General features: G+C 38.7%; 1 protein-coding gene across 1 annotated transcript in view; it reads left to right on the plus strand.

Annotated features, from left to right (window-relative positions):
* The first annotated feature begins 613 nt into the window (after positions 1-613).
* The window catches only part of SH2D3C (SH2 domain containing 3C), a 166,626-nt gene continuing 149,475 nt past the window's right edge, over positions 614-17,764 (plus strand). Inside the window, exon 1 of the mRNA XM_053695909.1 lies at positions 614-695. Coding sequence (XP_053551884.1) covers positions 656-695 — 40 coding nt within the window. The 5' untranslated portion in view covers positions 614-655. The remainder of the gene's footprint in view (positions 696-17,764) is intronic.

A 17,764-nucleotide genomic window follows, 5' to 3' on the forward strand; every position in this document is an offset into this window, starting at 1 on the left:
AGCCTGAAGGCTCCCACGGAAATAGGGGCTCCATTCCGAGCTTGATAATTCGGCCCCTTAGTGTTTTATTTGTTCAGTTGTAAAGTGTATTTATAACCATGCTTGTAGTTTGCTCACACAACTCCTCCAGCCCTGATTATCATACGCATTAGTGCAACTGATCTAGTGATTCTTATAAAATTGGGCGGCCCCCCTAAAAGTTCCTTGTGGTTTGTGTGACAGGAAGCTGGCACAGAGTAACCCAGCAAGCTGCACTTTCACATCATTGAGAGATGATCTCCCTGCTACTACTGCCCTATTCACTGTGAGACTTTGTGCACTCTGCTCAGTTTGAGATCTCATAGGTTATGAGCAGATAGTTCTGTCTTTAGTCACTGGGAGTTAAATGGGCGTTAATTACTAGATCTCTCACTTCACAGATAAACATCTATTCTTTTTACTAAAATATCACCCCCACCCTAGCAAACATGTCTGTTTTGTGGTTGTGCAGATAGTCAGATCAAAGCTCAGGGCAGGAAGATGTGCAAGAAGCTAAGTGACAAAGGAAACGGCAGCAGAGAGAATAAGGAGGGAGGGTCCCTAGTCTCTAGGACTGAGTTGAGAACCTTTGCAACATAAACTCTCTTACTGGTCTTAGAATTTGCCGAGCAGCGAAATGAACGAAAGCACAAAAAAGCACAACTCCAGGAAATTCAGTAAGTATTGCACCTGTTCTGTTTTTCTGTGTTGGATAAAATATTTGTAAAGAGCTTGATCTTGTTACTTCTGAGTTAAAGATTTCAGCTACCTTATAATAATGCAATCATAAATGTTCTATTGCATAGGAGTGTTTTCTTGTTGCACAAATACTTGCATGAAGCTATGTGTTTAACTGTATGTTTGTAACCCCGTTAAAAGGGTTAAAGTCTACTGAGGAGCCAAAACAGGGCACAGCTGATAAGCCAATCAGAAGTGGCATACTTACATAGTTGCCAATCACCATCCATGTCCTTTGCAGAAGTATTTATGCAGTAATACAATGCACAAACGTATTGGGTCAAACCAATAAATTGAGATGGGGGGGGGGAGTTGACAACAAAATTAAGTTCAACTTCGGGGTAGATGCCACAGCTGAGGCATCACTAATGAAGAAGGGGCATAGCAACTCCTAAGGTCCCCTAGAACAGACCCAGATTAGATTATTTTATTATTACACTCATATGTCCCTTTAAGTGACAGCATCTCACTTCAGATGTCTTATCGTATTCTATTAAAAGGGACATGAAACACATTTTTTTTTTTTCTTTGATGATTCAAACAGAACATACAGTTTTAAACAACTTTTACTTCTATTATAAAATACACTTAATTTGCTTGGTATTCTTTGTTAAAAGAGCAGAAGTGCACTACTGGGGGCTAGCTGAACAAATCTAGTGAGCCAATGACAAGAGGCATATATGTACAACCACCAATTATGAGCTAGCTCCCAGTAGTGCATTGCTGTTCCTGAGCCTATCTAGTTATGCTTTTCAACAAAGGATACCAAGAGAATGGGGGGAAATTTGATAATAGAATTGGAAATTTGTTTGAAATTGTATGCTCCGTCTGAATCATGAGTTTAAATTTATTTTGACTGTTCCTTTAAGCTTTTTCATGTTAATTGGAAGCTCTGTCAATTTGCATTGTCAAATCTGCTTGTATTGTATACACCTATCATTATATACCCAGTATTGTGCAGTATTGTGGTACTTTACAACCAAACAAATACTGTCAACGCTGAATAGGTCTCCCACCCCACACAATCAATATGATATATACACAAATACATATAACCATATATATATACATATAGTCACCAATGTCCATCAGTGGAAAAAGCTTGATAAAAGGTAGAAGATGGTACAGCTGTATTCAAAATCGGTCAGTCTTCGTACTAATTGGAGTATGGTAAACTCTTTAAAATCTGCGAAGATAAAATTAAAAAGAAGCGCAGCTCTGACTAACGTAATTTATTAAAACATAGAGTAAGCACACAACACTCTATGGACCAATTCACCCAGTTAAGAAGCAGCGGTCTATAGACTCCTTAACTCATACGCCACCTCTGAGGCTGCGTACATCAATCCGCCCGATCCTATACGATCGGGCTGATTGACACCCCCTGCTAGTGGCTGATTGGCAGCGAATCTGCAGGGGGTGGTATTGCACAAGCAGTTCACTAGAACTGCTTGTGCAATGCTGAATACGAACAGCGTATGCTGTCTGCATTCAGCGATGTCTGGCGGACATGATACGCTACAGCGTATCATGTCCGCCAGACTTTAATAAATTGACACCTATGTATTTACAAAACAGATTCAAAACGAATGCACATAATGACTATATCTCTATGAGGTGCCTGTAGTCCTCCACTCAGGTGAATGCCGTCTAAGTTCAACCTAATCAGATCAACCAGTTGCTGGATGTTTAACTTTGGTTGCGGACTCTTCAGACATAAACGCCACGATCACCATTACTCAAAGCTGTCTATCGTCCTCACCATATGTATGGAGGCTCCCAAGGATTCAAAAACTTTGAGGTGTTTCTCCCGCTACACATGTGAGCTTTCTTAAGAGGACCAGTGATCGGATGGTTAGATTGGATGGCTCTTCTTGAGAAATCCTGAAGTGTAGCGGGAGAAACGCGTAAAGGTTTTTTGATCCTTGGGAGCCTCCATACATGTGGTGTAACGGTGATCGTGGCGTTTATGTCGGGAGAGTCCACAAACAAAGTTAAGCATCCAGCAACTGGTTGATCTGATTAGGTTAAATTTAGACGGCATTGACCTGAGTGGAGGACTACAGGCACTTTGTAGATATATTCATTATGTGCATTCGTTTTGAATCTATTTTGTAAGTACATAGAGTGTTGTGTGCTTACTTTTTGTTTTAATAAATTACTTGAGTCAGAGCTGCGCTTTTTTATTTTATCTTCACAGATTTCAAAATTAAACTTTCATGATTCAGATAGAGCAGCAACTTTAAACAGCTTTCCCATTTACTTCCATTAATAAAATGTGCAGTCTTTTTATATTTATACTTTTTCAGTCACCAGCTTCTACTGAGCATGTGCAAGAATTCACAGAATATACATATGTATTTGTGATTGGCTGATGGCTGTCACATGATACAGAGGGAATGGAAATAGCGATAACTTTGAAATATGTCAGGAAAAAAATATGCTACTCATTATAAGTTCAGACTAAAAGTGCTATTGCATTGTCTTTTTGTCATGCATTTGTTAATTATGCAAATTTACTGTATTTACTGGTCCTTTAAGGAGTTCAGGTTCTTAATGACCAGTAGGTTTTATGCTGCCTAATGATAAGTAGGTTGTATGCTACTTAATGACCAGTAGGTTGTATGCTGCTTAATGACCAGTAGGTTGTATGCTGCTTAATGACCAGTAGGTTGTATGCTACTTAATGACCAGTAGGGTGTATGCTACTTAATAACTAGTAGGTTGTATGCTACTTAATGACCAGTAGGGTGTATGCTACTTAATGACCGGTAGGGTGTATGCTACTTAATGACCAGTAGGTTGTATGCTACTTAATAACTAGTAGGTTGTATGCTACTTAATGACCAGTAGGGTGTATGCTACTTAATAACTAGTAGGTTGTATGCTACTTAATGACCAGTAGGTTGTATGCTACTTAATGACCAGTAGGGTGTATGCTACTTAATGACCAGTAGGTTGTATGCTACTTAATGACCAGTAGGTTGTATGCTGCCTAATGATAAGTAGGTTGTATGCTACTTAATAACTAGTAGGTTGTATGCTACTTAATGACCAGTAGTTTGTATGCTACTTAATGACCAGTAGGTTGTATGCTACTTAATGACCAGTAGGTTGTATGCTGCTTAATGATAAGTAGGTTGTATGCTACTTAATAACTAGTAGGTTGTATGCTACTTAATGACCAGTAGGTTGTATGCTGCCTAATGATAAGTAGGTTGTATGCTACTTAATGACCAGTAGGTTGTATGCTACTTAATGACCAGTAGTTTGTATGCTACTTAATGACCAGTAGGTTGTATGCTACTTAATGACCAGTAGGTTGTATGCTGCTTAATGACCAGTAGGGTGTATGCTACTTAATGACCAGTAGGGTGTATGCTGCCTAATGATAAGTAGGTTGTATGCTACTTAATGACCAGTAGGTTGTATGCTACTTAATGACCAGTAGGTTGTATGCTACTTAATGACCAGTAGGGTGTATGCTACTTAATGACCAGTAGGTTGTATGCTACTTAATGACTAGTAGGTTGTATGCTGCTTAATGACCAGTAGGGTGTATGCTACTTAATGACCAGTAGGGTGTATGCTGCTTAATGACCAGTAGTTTGTATGCTACTTAATGACCAGTAGGGTGTATGCTACTTAATGACCAGTAGGTTGTATGCTACTTAATGACCAGTAGTTTGTATGCTACTTAATGACCAGTAGGTTGTAGGCTACTTAATGACCAGTAGGGTGTATGCTACTTAATGACCAGTAGGTTGTATGCTACTTAATGACCAGTAGGTTGTATGCTACTTAATGACCAGTAGGTTGTATGCTGCTTAATGACCAGTAGGGTGTATGCTACTTAATGACCAGTAGGGTGTATGCTACTTAATGACCAGTAGTTTGTATGCTACTTAATGACCAGTAGGGTGTATGCTACTTAATGACCAGTAGGTTGTATGCTACTTAATGACCAGTAGGTTGTATGCTACTTAATGACCAGTAGGTTGTATGCTACTTAATGACCAGTAGGTTGTATGCTACTTAATGACCAGTAGGCTGTATGCTACTTAATGACCAGTAGGTTGTATGCTACTTAATGACCAGTAGGGTGTATGCTACTTAATGACCAGTAGTTTGTATGCTACTTAATGACCAGTAGGTTGTATGCTACTTAATGACCAGTAGGTTGTATGCTACTTAATGACCAGTAGGACCATATGGTGAAACCAGTGTCCTATATCCTTTATGCTGAAAATTCTCCCTATAAGGTTTCATTTTATTAGTTTACAAGGTCTATAGTCATCAGTTGTATTACCTGTAGTGTATATATGCAGCTTCTTACAAGGTTTGCACGACTAGTTTGTATAATGGTGCTGAGAGGAACTGAATAATGTCTGTGCTATTTTTATACCATTTAAATTCTGTTCCCCATTTATGATGTTCCCAAAAAGTGATTTAGTAAGGGGGGTCAAGTGCAAGAAACTTGTAAAGCAGAGGGTGATATTCTGCAGTTGTTACCGTACGCAGAGGGTGATATTCTGCAGTTGTTACCGTACGCAGAGGGTGATATTCTGCAGTTGTTACTGTACCAACATGATGGTTGTTTGTACAAGGAAAAGAAATATAAACGTATATAATATTTTACTCTTATGGAAATTGGGAGATACCACTTGAGCCACACGTTTGATACCAATGAGCCACCATATTTAATGCACTGTTCATGTGCACAAGCTACCAATGTTGTGTATATGTTCCGGCCATTTAATTCCCCCCGCCCCCGTTTTTGTAATACTTCTGTGGTTGCTTATGCTGATGTCCTTACGTAATGCGCAGCTTAGCGCTAACTGTAAGGTAATGAGTGCTTAAAGTGTAAGGAGCTCACTAGTAAATTATACAAGGTTTAATAAAGGGGCATGGAATAAAAAATGGTTCATTTATGATTCAGATAGAGCATGTAATTTAAAACAACTCTCTAATATACATCTGTTATCAAATTTCCTTTGTTCTCTTGCTATATTTTGTTGAAAAGCAGGGCGTAAGCTCAGGAGCGTGCACGTGTCTTGAGCACAATATGGCAGCAGTTTTGCAAGAATGTTATCCATTTGCACGCGCACTAGATGGTAGCACTATTTCCTGCTGTGTAGTGCTCCAGATGCCTACCTAGGTATCCCTTCATTATCACAGGTCCTTAAGGGATGTTTTTGCCCTGTAATAGTGTAGTGAGATGTGCTATTTCTACATGGAGGCATTTGGAAATATTGCGATCTCGCTACTGTGGCGCCAAGAGCCATGCTATTTAACCACTACACTAAAATTGTTATTGATTAAAAAAATATAGACAACGCCTTTACTACCCATTCCCCAGCTTTGCACGACCAACATTGTTATATTAATATACTTTATAACCTTTGAACCTCTAAAGTTCTGCCTGTTTTTAAGCCACTAAAAATAGCCTGATATCCCATGCTCCTGTATTTGCTTTTCACAAAAGGGGACTGCTAGTTCATGTGAGCCATATAGATAACATGGTGCTCACGCCTGTGGGTTGTGGCAGAAACTGCACTTATTGGATAAAATGCAAGTCAATAGATAATAAATAAAAAGTCATGTGATCAGGGGGCTGTAGGAAAAGGCTTAGATACAAGGTAATCACAGAGATAAAAATGTATTAATATAACCGTGTTTCCTGAGCAAAACTGGGGAATGGGTAATAAAGGGATTATCTATCTTATTAAACAATAACAATTTTGGAGTAGACTGTCCCTTTAACCCCTTAACGACCGACGACGTACGGGGTACGTCCTCTAAATAAATACAGTTAACGACTGAGGACGTACCCCCTACGTCGTTGGTCTTGATAAGCGGTGGAAGCGATCCTGATCGCTTCCAGCCGCTTTCTGGATATTGCAGTGATGCCTCGATATTGAGGCATCCTGCAATAACTCTTCTTAGCCATCCGATGTAGAGAGAGACACTCTGTGGCTCTCTCTGCCCCGGACATCGAGGCCGCAATCGTTGGTGGGTGGGAGCTGATGTGGGAGGCAAGTGGGCGGCCATCGATAGGTGCCTGCTGTAAGAGGGGGGCGGGATCATGGGCGGGGTCGCTGGGGGCAAGCACAGACGTGCTTGGGTGCACGGGGGCGGTGGGCGGGCACGTGCATGGGGCGGGAGCAGGTGGGAACCGCTACACTACAGAAAAATGTCTTTGTAATAAGTGGGAGAAAAGGGGGAGGGAATGTGTAAATAAAAGATCTAAGGTATCTGGGAGGTTGGTATTTGGGGTGGAAACTACACTACAGAAAAAAAAATAATTAAAAAAAATTCTATTTTTTGTAAACTGGGTACTGGCAGACAGCTGCCAGTACCCAAGATGGCTCCCAATAAGGTAGAGGGGGAGGGTTAGAGAGTTGTTTGGGGGGTGGATCAGAGAGGTTGGGGGCTAAGGGGGGATCCTACACAGCAGCATATGTAAATATGCTAAAAAGAAATAAAAATAAAATAAAAAAATACCTTCTATTTTAGTACTGGCAGACTTCCTGCCCGAACTTAAGATGGCGGGGACAATTGTGAAGTGGGGGAGGGAAGACAGCTGTTTGGGAGGGATCAGGGGGTGTGATGTGTCAGGTGGGAGACTGATCTTTATACTAAAGCTAAAATTAACCCTGCAAGCTCCCTACAAGCTACCTAATTAACCCCTTCACTGCCAGACATAATACACGTGTGATGCGCAGCGGCATTTAGTGGCCTTCTAATTACCAAAAAGCAACGCCAAAGCCAAATATGTCTGCTATTTCTGAACAAACGGGATTATTATCAGGTATTTGTAGAGCGCCAACAGGTTCCACAGCGCAGAGAAGCATTTACAAACATTTTTGCCATAATTGCACAAGCTGTTTGTAAATAATTTCAGTGAGAAACCTAAAGTTTGTGAAAAAGTTTGTGAAAAAGTGAATGATTTTTTTTATTTGATCGCATTTTGCGGTAAAATGGTGACATGAAATATACCAAAATGGGCCTAGATCAATACTTTGGGCTGTCTACTACACTACACTAAAGCTAAAATTAACCCTACAAGCTCCCTAATTAACTCCTTCACTGCTGGGCATAATACATGTGTGGTGCGCAGCGGCATTTAGTGGCCTTCTAATTACCAAAAAGCAAAGCCATATATATCTGCTATTTCTGAACAAAGGGGATCCCAGAGAAGCATTTACAACCATATGTGCCATAATTGCACAAGCTGTTTGTAAATAATTTCAGTGAGAAACCTAAAATTGTGAAAAATTTTACGTTTTTTTAATTTGATCGCATTTGGCCGTGAAATGGTGGGATGAAATATACCAAGATGGGCCTAGATCATTACTTGGGGTTGTCTGCTACACTACAGCTAAAATTAACCCTAGAAGCTCCCTACATGCTCCCTAATTAACCCCTTCACTGCTGAGAATAATACACGTGTGGTGCGCAGTGGCATTTAGCGGCCTTCTATTTACCAAAAAGCAACGCCAAAGCCATATATGTCTGCTATTTCTGAAGAAAGGGGATCCCAGAGAAGCATTTACAACCATTTGTGTCATAATTGCACAAGCTGTTTGTAAATAATTTCAGTGAGAAACCTAAAGTTTGTGAAAACATTTGTGAAAAAGTTAACAATTTTTTTCTATTTGATCGCATTTGGCGGTGAAATGGTGGCATGAAATATACCAAAATTGGCCTAGATCTATACTTTGGGATTTTAGAAAAAAGGAAGAAGAGGCTCTACTCTATTATATTAGAGCGAACTCTATCCAAATAATATGTTGGTTATATCTGTATAAGTATATTGGTGCTTAGTATCAAAACAGAACTTTATTTACATTTTCAACATAGAAGATGACAAGGATACTATTATAGCGATCTTCCCTCGATTGGAGAGTCCACACATGTATGAGTGTGAGAAATTTAAAATTCAACTTTATTATGACCTTTAAAATGGATTACAATCAATTAAAAACAGTTGCAGCAAGATAATCTAAACTTTATATGTAATATAAAGTACAAATATTACCGTAATGTTTGGTCACATATGTTAGTACATTTATTAATTTAAACACTATATAAAAATATCTCTTTACACTGAATTTTATTTAATGACTCACAAATTGTCAAATATACCAATAGTGTTGATTGATTATAGCGTATACATATGTTTATTGGTGGTTCACCAGGATTAGGGTAGACTGTTGTAGCACCGAGGAGATTCACAGTGTAGTAAGGATATCAGTTGCTATATAATGTGTCAGATGTAATGATGTGATGTACTATGCCTAGAGCAATGATATACTAATCGTATTTCATTGCACTTATATCTCTAAAAAATAGTTTCTACTCGTGGGCTTGTGGCCATACACATATTGGCTACCAGTTATTATATTCAAGCATAACCTTGTAAGTGTGATCTGAGTGCTGAATTGTATAATACCTTACACATATTGGCTACCAGTTATTATATTCAAGCATAACCTTGTAAGTGTGATCTGAGTGCTGAATTGTATAATACCTTACACATATTGGCTACCAGTTATTATATTCAAGCATAACCTTGTAAGTGTGATCTGAGTGCTGAATTCTATATTACCTTACACATATTGGCTACCAGTTATTATATTCAAGCATAACCTTGTAAGTGTGATCTGAGTGCTGAATTGTATAATACTTTACACATATTGGCTACCAGTTATTATATTCAAGCATAACCTTGTAAGTGTGATCTGAGTGCTGAATTCTATATTACCTTACACATATTGGCTACCAGTTATTATATTCAAGCATAACCTTGTAAGTGTGATCAGAGTGCTGAATTGTATAATACCTTACACATATTGGCTACCAGTTATTATATTCAAGCATAACCTTGTAAGTGTGATCTGAGTGCTGAATTCTATATTACCTTACACATATTGGCTACCAGTTATTATATTCAAGCATAACCTTGTAAGTGTGATCTGAGTGCTGAATTCTATATTACCTTACACATATTGGCTACCAGTTATTATATTCAAGCATAACCTTGTAAGTGTGATCAGAGTGCTGAATTCTATATTACCTTACACATATTGGCTACCAGTTATTATATTCAAAGCATAACCTTGTAAGTGTGATCCGAGTGCTGAATTCTATATTACCTTACACATATTGGCTACCAGTTATTATATTCAAAGCATAACCTTGTAAGTGTGATCCGAGTGCTGAATTGTATAATACCTTAGTAATATCTCATAATTGTGCCAACTGCAATAATATTCGGCAAAGAAAATAAACACTATATTTTAAGTAATGGTAGTACAAAGCCAAACATAACGACCAAGCAACACTTATTGTGTATTGATTCAGTAGGTCGTTTGCAGAGACACCTAGCTCACTTATATTTAAACGCTAAGTAACATAACCAAATGCGATACACTCTGATCTAGTCAGTTAATCCTATCATTTTTTAAACAGTAGTCATTTTTCAGTAGATATCCGGCAATGTTACTCGTGCGACCTGCAAGTAAGCTTAAACAATTGTGACCCAGTAGTATTTCAAGCCGCAAATAACAGGCATATTGATTCAGCGGGTTGTTTGTAGACCTACTCTAACCATATAGACGCTTTCGTTTATTGTGCAGAGACACCTAACTCATTTGTATTCAAACGTTAAGTAATATAACTATATGTGACACACTCTGATTTAGTCAGCTATTTCAACAATTATTAAACATTAGTCATTGTTCAGTCGATACTTGGCAATGTTACTAGTGTGACCTGCAAGTGAGCTTCAATAATTGACCTATAAAGTCACAATTATAGTAATAACAGTACACAAATTCATACGGCTAGATTTAGAGTTTGGCGTTAGCCGTCAAAACCAGCGTTAGGGGCTCCTAACGCTGGTTTTGGGCTACCGCTGGTATTTAGAGTCAGTCATGAAAGGCTCTAATGCTCACTTTGCAGCCGTGACTTTTCCATACCGCAGATCCCCTTACGTCAATTGCGTATCCTATCTTTTCAAAGGGATCTTTCTAACACCGGTATTTAGAGTCGTGGCTGAAGTGAGCGTTAGAAATCTAATGACAAAACTCCAGCCACAGCAAAAAGCCAGGAGTTAAGAGCTTTCTGGGCTAACGCCGGTTCATAAAGCTCTTAACTACTGTGCTCTAAAGTACACTAACACCCATAAACTACCTATGTACCCCTAAACCGAGGTCCCCCCACATCGCCGCCACTCTATTAAAATTTTTTAACCCCTAATCTGCCGACCGCACACCGCCGCCACCTACGTTATCCCTATGTACCCCTAATCTGCTGCCCCTAACACCACCGACCCCTATATTATATTCATAAACCCCCTAATCTGCCACCCCAAACGTCGCAGCCACCTACCTACACTTATTAACCCCTAATCTGCCGACCGGACCTCACCGCTACTATAATAAAGTTATTAACCCCTAATCCGCCTCAAAAACCCTATAATAAATAGTATTAACCCCTAATCTGCCCTCCCTAACATCACTGACACCTAACTTCAAGTATTAACCCCTAATCTGCCGACCGGACCTCGCCAACACTATAATAAATGTATTAACCCCTAAAGCTAAGTCTAACCCTAACACTAACACCCCCCTAAGTTAAATATAATTTAAATCTAACGAAATAAATTAACTCTTATTAAATAAATTATTCCTATTTAAAGCTAAATACTTACTTGGAAAATAAATCCTAACCTAAGTTACAATTAAACCTAACACTACACTATCAATAAATTAAATAAAATACCTACAATTATCTACAATTAAACCTAACACTACACTATCAATAAATTAATTAAATAAAATACCTACAATTATCTACAATTAAACCTAACACTACACTATCAATAAATAAATTAATTAAATACAAATTGGCTGATCGGAACAGCCAATAGAATGCAAGCTCAATCTGATTGGCTTATTGGATCAGCCAATCGGATTGAACTTGAATCTGATTGGCTGATTCCATCAGCCAATCAGAATTTTCCTACCTTAATTCCGATTGGCTGATAGAATCCTATCAGCCAATCGGAATTCGAGGGACGCCATCTTGGATGACGTCCCTTAAAGGAACCTTCATTCTGTGTTAGGACGTCGGAAGAAGAGGATGGATCTGCGCCGGAGGTCTTGAAGATGGAGCCGCTCGTCGTCAGATGGAAGAAGATAGAAGATGCCGCTTGGATGAAGATGTCTACCGGTCCGGATCTCCTCTTCTGCCCGGATAGGATGAAGACTTCTCCCGATGATGGACCTCTTCAGCCGCCGCTTGGATCAAGACTTCAGCCGGAGGATGGACGTCTTCAGCCCCCGCTTGGGCTTGGATGAAGACTTCGGAGCCTGGACCGATCGGTGATACCCGGCGTGGTGAAGATAAGGTAGGAAGATCTTCAGGGGCTTAGTGTTAGGTTTATTTAAGGGGGGTTTGGGTTAGATTAGGGGTATGTGGGTGGTGGGTTGTAATGTTGGGGGGGTATTGTATGTTTTTTTTTTACAGGCAAAAGAGCTGAATTCTTTGGGGCATGCCCCGCAAAAGGCCCTTTTAAGGGCTGGTAAGGTAAAAGAGCTTTTCTATTTGTATTTTAGAATAGGGTAGGGCATTTTTTTATTTGGGGGGGCTTTGTTATTTTATTAGGGGGCTTATAGTAGGTGTAATTAGCTTAAAATTGTTGTAATATTTTTCTAATGTTTGTAAATATTTTTTCTTATTTTTTGTAACTTAGTTCTTTTTTTATTTTTTGTAACTTAGTTCTTTTTTTATTTTTTTGTACTTTAGTTAGTTTATTTAATTGTATTTATTTGTAGGTATTGTATTTAATTAATTTATTGATAGTGTAGTGTTAGGTTTAATTGTAACTTAGGTTAGGATTTAATTTACAGGTAACTTTGTAATTATTTTAACTAGGTAACTATTAAATAGTTATTAACTATTTAATAGCTATTGTACCTGGTTAAAATAAATACAAAGTTGCCTTTAAAATAAATATTAATCCTAAAATAGCTACAATATAATTATAATTTATATTGTAGCTATATTAGGGTTTATTTTACAGGTAAGTATTTAGCTTTAAATAGGAATACTTTAGTTAATAAGAGTTAATTTATTTCGTTAGATTTAAATTATATTTAACTTAGGGGGGTGTTAGTGTTAGGGTTAGACTTAGCTTTAGGGGTTAATGCATTTATTAGAGTAGCGGTGAGGTCCGGTCGGCAGATTAGGGGTTAATAATTGTAGGTAGGTGGCGGCAACGTTGGGGGCGGCTGATTAGGGGTTAATAAATATAATATATGGGTCGGCGGTGTAAGGGGCAGCAGATTAGAGGTACATAGGGATAATGTAGGTTGCGGCGGTGTACGGAGCGGCAGATTAGGGGTTAAAAAAAATATGCAGGTGTCAGCGATAGCGGGGGCGGCAGATTAGAGGTTAATAAGTGTAAGGTTAGGGGTGTTTAGACTCAGGGTTCATGTTAGGGTGTTAGGTGCAGACTTAGAAACTGTTTCCCCATAGGAAACAATGGGGCTGCGTTAGGAGCTGAACGCTGCTTTTTTGCAGGTGTTAGGTTTTTTTTCAGCTCAAACTGCCCCATTGTTTCCTATGGGGGAATCGTGCACGAGCACGTTTTTTAACCCCTTAATGACCGGACCATTTTTCAATTTTCTTACCCTTAATGACAATGGCTATTTTTACATTTCTGCGGTGTTTGTGTTTAGCTGTAATTTTCCTCTTACTCATTTACTGTACCCACACATATTATATACCGTTTTTCTCGCCATTAAATGGACTTTCTAAAGATACCATTATTTTCATCATGTCTTATAATTTACTACAAAAAAAAAAAAAAATATGAGGAAAAAATGGAAAAAAACACACTTTTTCTAACTTTGACCCCCAAAATCTGTTACACATCTACAATCACCAAAAAACACCCATGCTAAATAGTTTCTAAATTTTGTCCTGAGTTTAGAAATACCCAATGTTTACATGTTCTTTACTTTTTTTGCAAGTTATAGGGCAATAAATACAAGTAGCACTTTGCTATTTCCAAACCACTTTTTTTCAAAATTAGCGCTAGTTACATTGGAACCCTGATATCTGTCAGGAATACCTGAATATCCCTTGACATGTATATATTTTTTGTTAGAAGACAACCCAAAGTATTGATGTAGGCACATTTTGGTATATTTTATGCCACTATTTCACCGCCAAATGCGAGCAAATAAAAAAAAAACTTTACATTTTTCACAATTTTAGGTTTCTCACTGAAATTATTTACAAACAGCTTGTGCTATTATGGCACAAATTGTTGTAAAAGATTCTTTGGGATCCCCTTTGTTCAGAAATAGCAGACTTATATGGCTTTGGCACTGATTTTTGGTAATTAGAAGGCCGCTAAATGCTGCTGCGCACCACACGTAAATTATGCCCAGCAGTGAAGGGGTTAATTAGGTAGGTTGTAGGGAGCTTGCAGGGTTAATTTTAGCTTTAGGGTAGAGATCAGCCTCCCACCTGACACATCCCACCCCCTGATCCCTCCCAAACAGCTCTCTTCCATCCCCCACCCCACAAATGTCCCCGCCATCTTAAGTACTGGCAGAAAGTCTGCCAGTACTAAATAAAAGGAGTTTTTTTTTTTTTTTTATAAAAAAAATAAATATTTTAGCTGTGATGGACTCCTGCCTTAGCCCCAACCTCCATGATCCCCCCCCCCCCCAGCTCTCTAACCCTCTCCCCTATCTAATTGCGGCCATCTTGGGTACTGGCAGCTGTCTGCCAGTACCCAATTTGCCCCAAAAACAAAAGTATTTTTTCCTCTTTTGGATTTTTTTTTTGTTTTCTGTAGTGTAGCAGCCCCCCACAATACCCCTACCCCCCTCCCCCTCCCAGATCCTTTTATATCATTTTAAAAAAAAATATTTCCCCCCCCCTCCTCCCTCCTCATTGGTGTCAGTGCCAGCTAATGCGCGGTCGCGCACGCGCGCGCCCCGCACGCTCCCGGCACCCGGCGTGCACATTGCACTTCTAGGGACCGGATGCCGGGTAGCGATGGGCCGCCCACCCGCCTCCCTGTTACGCTCCCACCCACCAACGAACCAGCACCATCGCTACCGGTGCAGAGAGGGCCACAGAGTGGCTCTCTCTGCATCGGAGTCTTCTAAATGGTATTGCAGGATGCCTCCATATGGAGGCATCACTGCAATACCCTGAGAGCTGCTGGAAGCGATTGCGATCGCTTCCAGCACTCTCTTAGACAACTGACGTACCAGGTACGTCCATTGTCATTAACTGTTAGTTAATGCATGACGTACCTGGTACGTCAGTTGTCATTAAGGGGTTAAGCTGGCCGCGTCCGTAAGCACCGCTGGTATTGAGAGTTGCAGTGGCGGTAAATATGCCTGTACGCTCCCTTTTTAGAGCCTAACGCAGCCCTTCTGTGAAGTCTCAATACCAGCGGTATTTAAAAGGTGCGGGGGGAAAAAGCCAGCGTTAGCTGCGCGGGTCGTTACTGACAAAACTCTAAATCTAGCCATTTGTGTATCATTTGTATGGCTACAAGCCCAAGAATGAACCAAATACTTTGTGCAACTAAGATTATTTATTGAAGGAATGCAGTTGCTGTGTTGCAAAATCACAATAGATTAATTTTGTTAAATAATTATAGATGTGAATATCCACCTCTGCTCAATAAACAATCATGAGATATTACTAAGGTAATATAGAATTCAGCACTCAGATCACACTTACAAGGTTATGCTTGAATATAATAACTGGTAGCCAATATGTGTAAGGTAATATACAATTCAGCACTCAGATCACACTTACAAGGTTATGCTTGAATATAATAACTGGTAGCCAATATGTGTAAGGTAATATACAATTCAGCACTCAGATCACACTTACAAGGTTATGCTTGAATATAATAACTGGTAGCCAATATGTGTAAGGTAATATACAATTCAGCACTCAGATCACACTTACAAGGTTATGCTTGAATATAATAACTGGTAGCCAATATGTGTAAGGTAATATACAATTCAGCACTCAGATCACACTTACAAGGTTATGCTTTGAATATAATAACTGGTAGCCAATATGTGTAAGGTAATATACAATTCAGCACTCAGATCACACTTACAAGGTTATGCTTGAATATAATAACTGGTAGCCAATATGTGTAAGGTATTATACAATTCAGCACTCTGATCACACTTACAAGGTTATGCTTGAATATAATAACTGGTAGCCAATATGTGTAAAGTATTATACAATTCAGCACTCAGATCACACTTACAAGGTTATGCTTGAATATAATAACTGGTAGCCAATATGTGTATGGTAATATACAATTCAGCACTCTGATCACACTTACAAGGTTATGCTTGAATATAATAACTGGTAGCCAATATGTGTAAAGTATTATACAATTCAGCACTCAGATCACACTTACAAGGTTATGCTTGAATATAATAACTGGTAGCCAATATGTGTATGGTAATATACAATTCAGCACTCTGATCACACTTACAAGGTTATGCTTGAATATAATAACTGGTAGCCAATATGTGTAAAGTATTATACAATTCAGCACTCAGATCACACTTACAAGGTTATGCTTGAATATAATAACTGGTAGCCAATATGTGTAAGGTAATATACAATTCAGCACTCTGATCACACTTACAAGGTTATGCTTGAATATAATAACTGGTAGCCAATATGTGTATGGCCACAAGCCCACGAGTAGAAACTATCTTTTAGAGATATAAGTGCAATGAAATACGATTAGTATATCATTGCTCTAGGCATAGTACATCACATCATTACATCTGGCACATTATATAGCAACTGATATCCTTACTACACTGTGAATCTCCTCTGTGCTACAACAGTCTACCCTAATCCTGGTGAACCACCAATAAACATATGTATACGCTATAATCAATCAACACTATTGGTATATTTGACAATTTGTCAGTCATTAAATAAAATTCAGTGTAAAGAGATACCTTTATATAGTGTTTAAATTAATAAATGTACTAACATATGTGACCAAACATTACGGTAATATTTGTACTATACTTTAGGATGTCTTCTAAAAAAAATATATACATGTGAAGGGTTATTCAGGGATTCCTGACAGATATCAGTGTTAAAATGTAACTATTGCTAATTTTGGGAAAAAAAGTGGTTTGGAAATAGCAGCGTGCTACTTGTACTTATTGCCCTATAACTTGCAAAAAAAGCAAAGAACAAGTAAACATTGGGTATTTCTAAACTCAGGACAAAGTGTAGAAACTATTTAGCATGGGTGTTTTTTGGTGGTTGTAGATGTGTAACAGATTTTGGGGGTTAAAGTTAGAAAAAGTGATTTTTTTTCTCCATTTTATCCTCATATTTTATAAAAAAATGTTATAGTAAATTATAGGATATGATGAAAATAATGGTATCTTTAGAAAGTCCATTTAATTGCGAGAAAAACGGTATATAATATGTGTAGGTACAGTAAATGAGCAAGAGGAAAATTACAGCTAAACACAAACACAGCAGAAATGTAAAAATAGCCCTGGTCCCAAACGGTCAGAAAATGGAAAAGTGCTGTGGTCATAGACGGCTAGATTTAGAGTTTTGTCGGTAAGGACCCGCGTAGCTAACGCCGGCTTTTTTCTGGCCGCACCATAAAAATAACTCTGGGGGGGGCGGAGCTAGCACCCAAACAGAATGGACATGCAATGTTAGAGCTCTGAGAAATGGCTTTTATTTTATTAGTTTTATTGAGTCTCAGCCTTCACTAAATGAAACCTGCATGCTCTAATTATACCCTGCAACTGCCCAATCAATTATTTGGGGGAATCTAGAGCGCATTTTCCAGAACTGAGAACGAAGACTCAAGGAACAGATTGGGCCTAACTCTTGCTGAAGCCCTCTGGGCACTAAGAAATTTGGAATAGCGATAACTGAGCTGTACTAGTCC

The sequence above is a fragment of the Bombina bombina genome, chromosome 12 (assembly GCF_027579735.1).
Source record: "Bombina bombina isolate aBomBom1 chromosome 12, aBomBom1.pri, whole genome shotgun sequence".
Taxonomy (NCBI): Eukaryota; Metazoa; Chordata; class Amphibia; order Anura; family Bombinatoridae; genus Bombina; species Bombina bombina.